General features: G+C 41.4%; 1 protein-coding gene across 1 annotated transcript; it reads right to left on the reverse strand.

Annotated features, from left to right (window-relative positions):
* Positions 1-267: 267 nt before the first annotated feature.
* Positions 268-1,485, reverse strand: LOC100671929 (olfactory receptor 1f45-like). Its single transcript, XM_003407758.3, has one exon. The coding sequence runs from the start codon at positions 1,392-1,394 to the stop codon at positions 462-464; it is 933 nt and encodes a 310-aa protein (XP_003407806.2). The 5' UTR covers positions 1,395-1,485; the 3' UTR covers positions 268-461.
* Between the last annotated feature and the right edge of the window lie 284 nt (positions 1,486-1,769).

Here is a 1,769-nt window from a genome sequence, read left to right on the forward strand (position 1 = left end):
TGTTCTTCTATAGAACACTGGCTGTTTAACTGTAAAATATCAGATTACTTCTTTTGTATTTCATTCTACCAGCCATAATGAATTTTACATTCTTGGGTTAGAGATATCTTTCCTAGTTTCTTTATAACTTCAACTAAACAAAAATTTAGACTTGCATTTTCGTTTAATATGTTTGGAATTCCCCCCCACCCCTTGGCCCCCCATGCAGACTTCTCTTAAGCACCCAGGAAAATAAGCAAGAACCATTATGAGGGTGAGTCTGAGGACTATTCAGAGCACAGGAACTTTACAAAAATTATTAGAGGTTAGAAGTCCTCTCCCTGTCCTCAGATGTCAGCCCATAGTTTGAAATGTAAACATGAGAAAAAAGAAACTACAGTGATAGAGCTCTCAGGAGACCAATTTTCAATTGTTATCTCCGAGTCTCGAAGTCAGGACCATAAAGTCCTGAGAGAAGAGTGTTAGAATGTTTTTATTCTGAGTAGTTTCCCCAATGCCCCCTTCATATCTCTGTTTCTCAAGCTGTAGATAAAGGGGTTCAGCATGGGGGTTACCGTTGTATACATTATTGAGAAGACTCTCTCCTTCCCACCTGAATAGGGTGTTGGAGGATATAAATAGACCCCAATAGCTGTTGTGTAGAACAGAGAAACTACAGAGAGGTGAGAAGTGCAGATGGAGAAGGCCCTTTGCTTACCCTTTGGAGAATCAATTCTCAGGATTGCCAGTACAATGTAAAAGTAAGATGTAAGGATGCAGACAAAGGGTCCAATAAGCAATGTTCCTGCCACAAGGATGAGCACCAGGTCATTGACATAAGTACTGGAGCAGGCCAGCTTCAGGACAGGAACCAGATCACAGAAGAAGTGGGGAATAATATTGGGGCCACAGAAAGAAAGCCTGGTCACAAGGCATGCATGCACCAGGGCATGGAAGGTAATAACCACCCAAGACCCAGCCACCAACAGGACACAACGTTGGGAATTCATGATCATGGCATAGTGGAGGGGGTGGCTGATGGCCACATAACGATCAAGTGCCATCACAGCCAGGAGAAAGTTGTCCAGATCTGCAAATAAGCCAAAGAAATAGAGCTGTGTCAGGCATCCACCATAAGAAATCAATTTACTTCCTGAGCAAATATTATCTAGCATCTCGGGGATTATTGTAGAGATGAAACCAATGTCAGAAATGGAGAGGTTGGCCAGGAAGAGGTACATGGGGGTATGGAGGTGCATATCAAAGCCAATGACCAGGATGATGACCAGGTTTCCCACCACAGTGACCAGGTACATGCCCAGGAAGAGCCCAAACAGGAGAGGCTGCTGTTCTTGATGCTCAGAGAGTCCCAGGAGGAGGAATTCATAGACGCTAGTCTGGTTTCTTCTGTCCATATTTGAAATTCTGTGTGAAATATTATATAGATAACAAAAATGTAAAACATGTTGTGTTAAAAGTACTCTGAACTCCTGTTTAAAAAAAATCTGTGGCTCAAATGATTGTTTTATTAAAGCTTGTATTTGTAATTGTGCACTTTAAAAAAAGACCGTTTGGATCAGACTGTTTGTAAGGTTATTGATTGGTGTCAGCATTTTGATCAGATAGCCAAGGCTCCTTCAAACTATTTCAGCTGTCCCCACGATACTTACTAGGCACCATGTGGAAGTGTGTTTTTGGAATGTATTCTTCTTATCAGGATACTCTTTTTTTTTTCTTCACTTAATAGTAATATAACTAAGTAAATAATGAAGCCCTGGTGGCACAGTGGT

The sequence above is a fragment of the Loxodonta africana genome, chromosome 9 (genome assembly GCF_030014295.1).
Source record: "Loxodonta africana isolate mLoxAfr1 chromosome 9, mLoxAfr1.hap2, whole genome shotgun sequence".
Taxonomy (NCBI): Eukaryota; Metazoa; Chordata; class Mammalia; order Proboscidea; family Elephantidae; genus Loxodonta; species Loxodonta africana.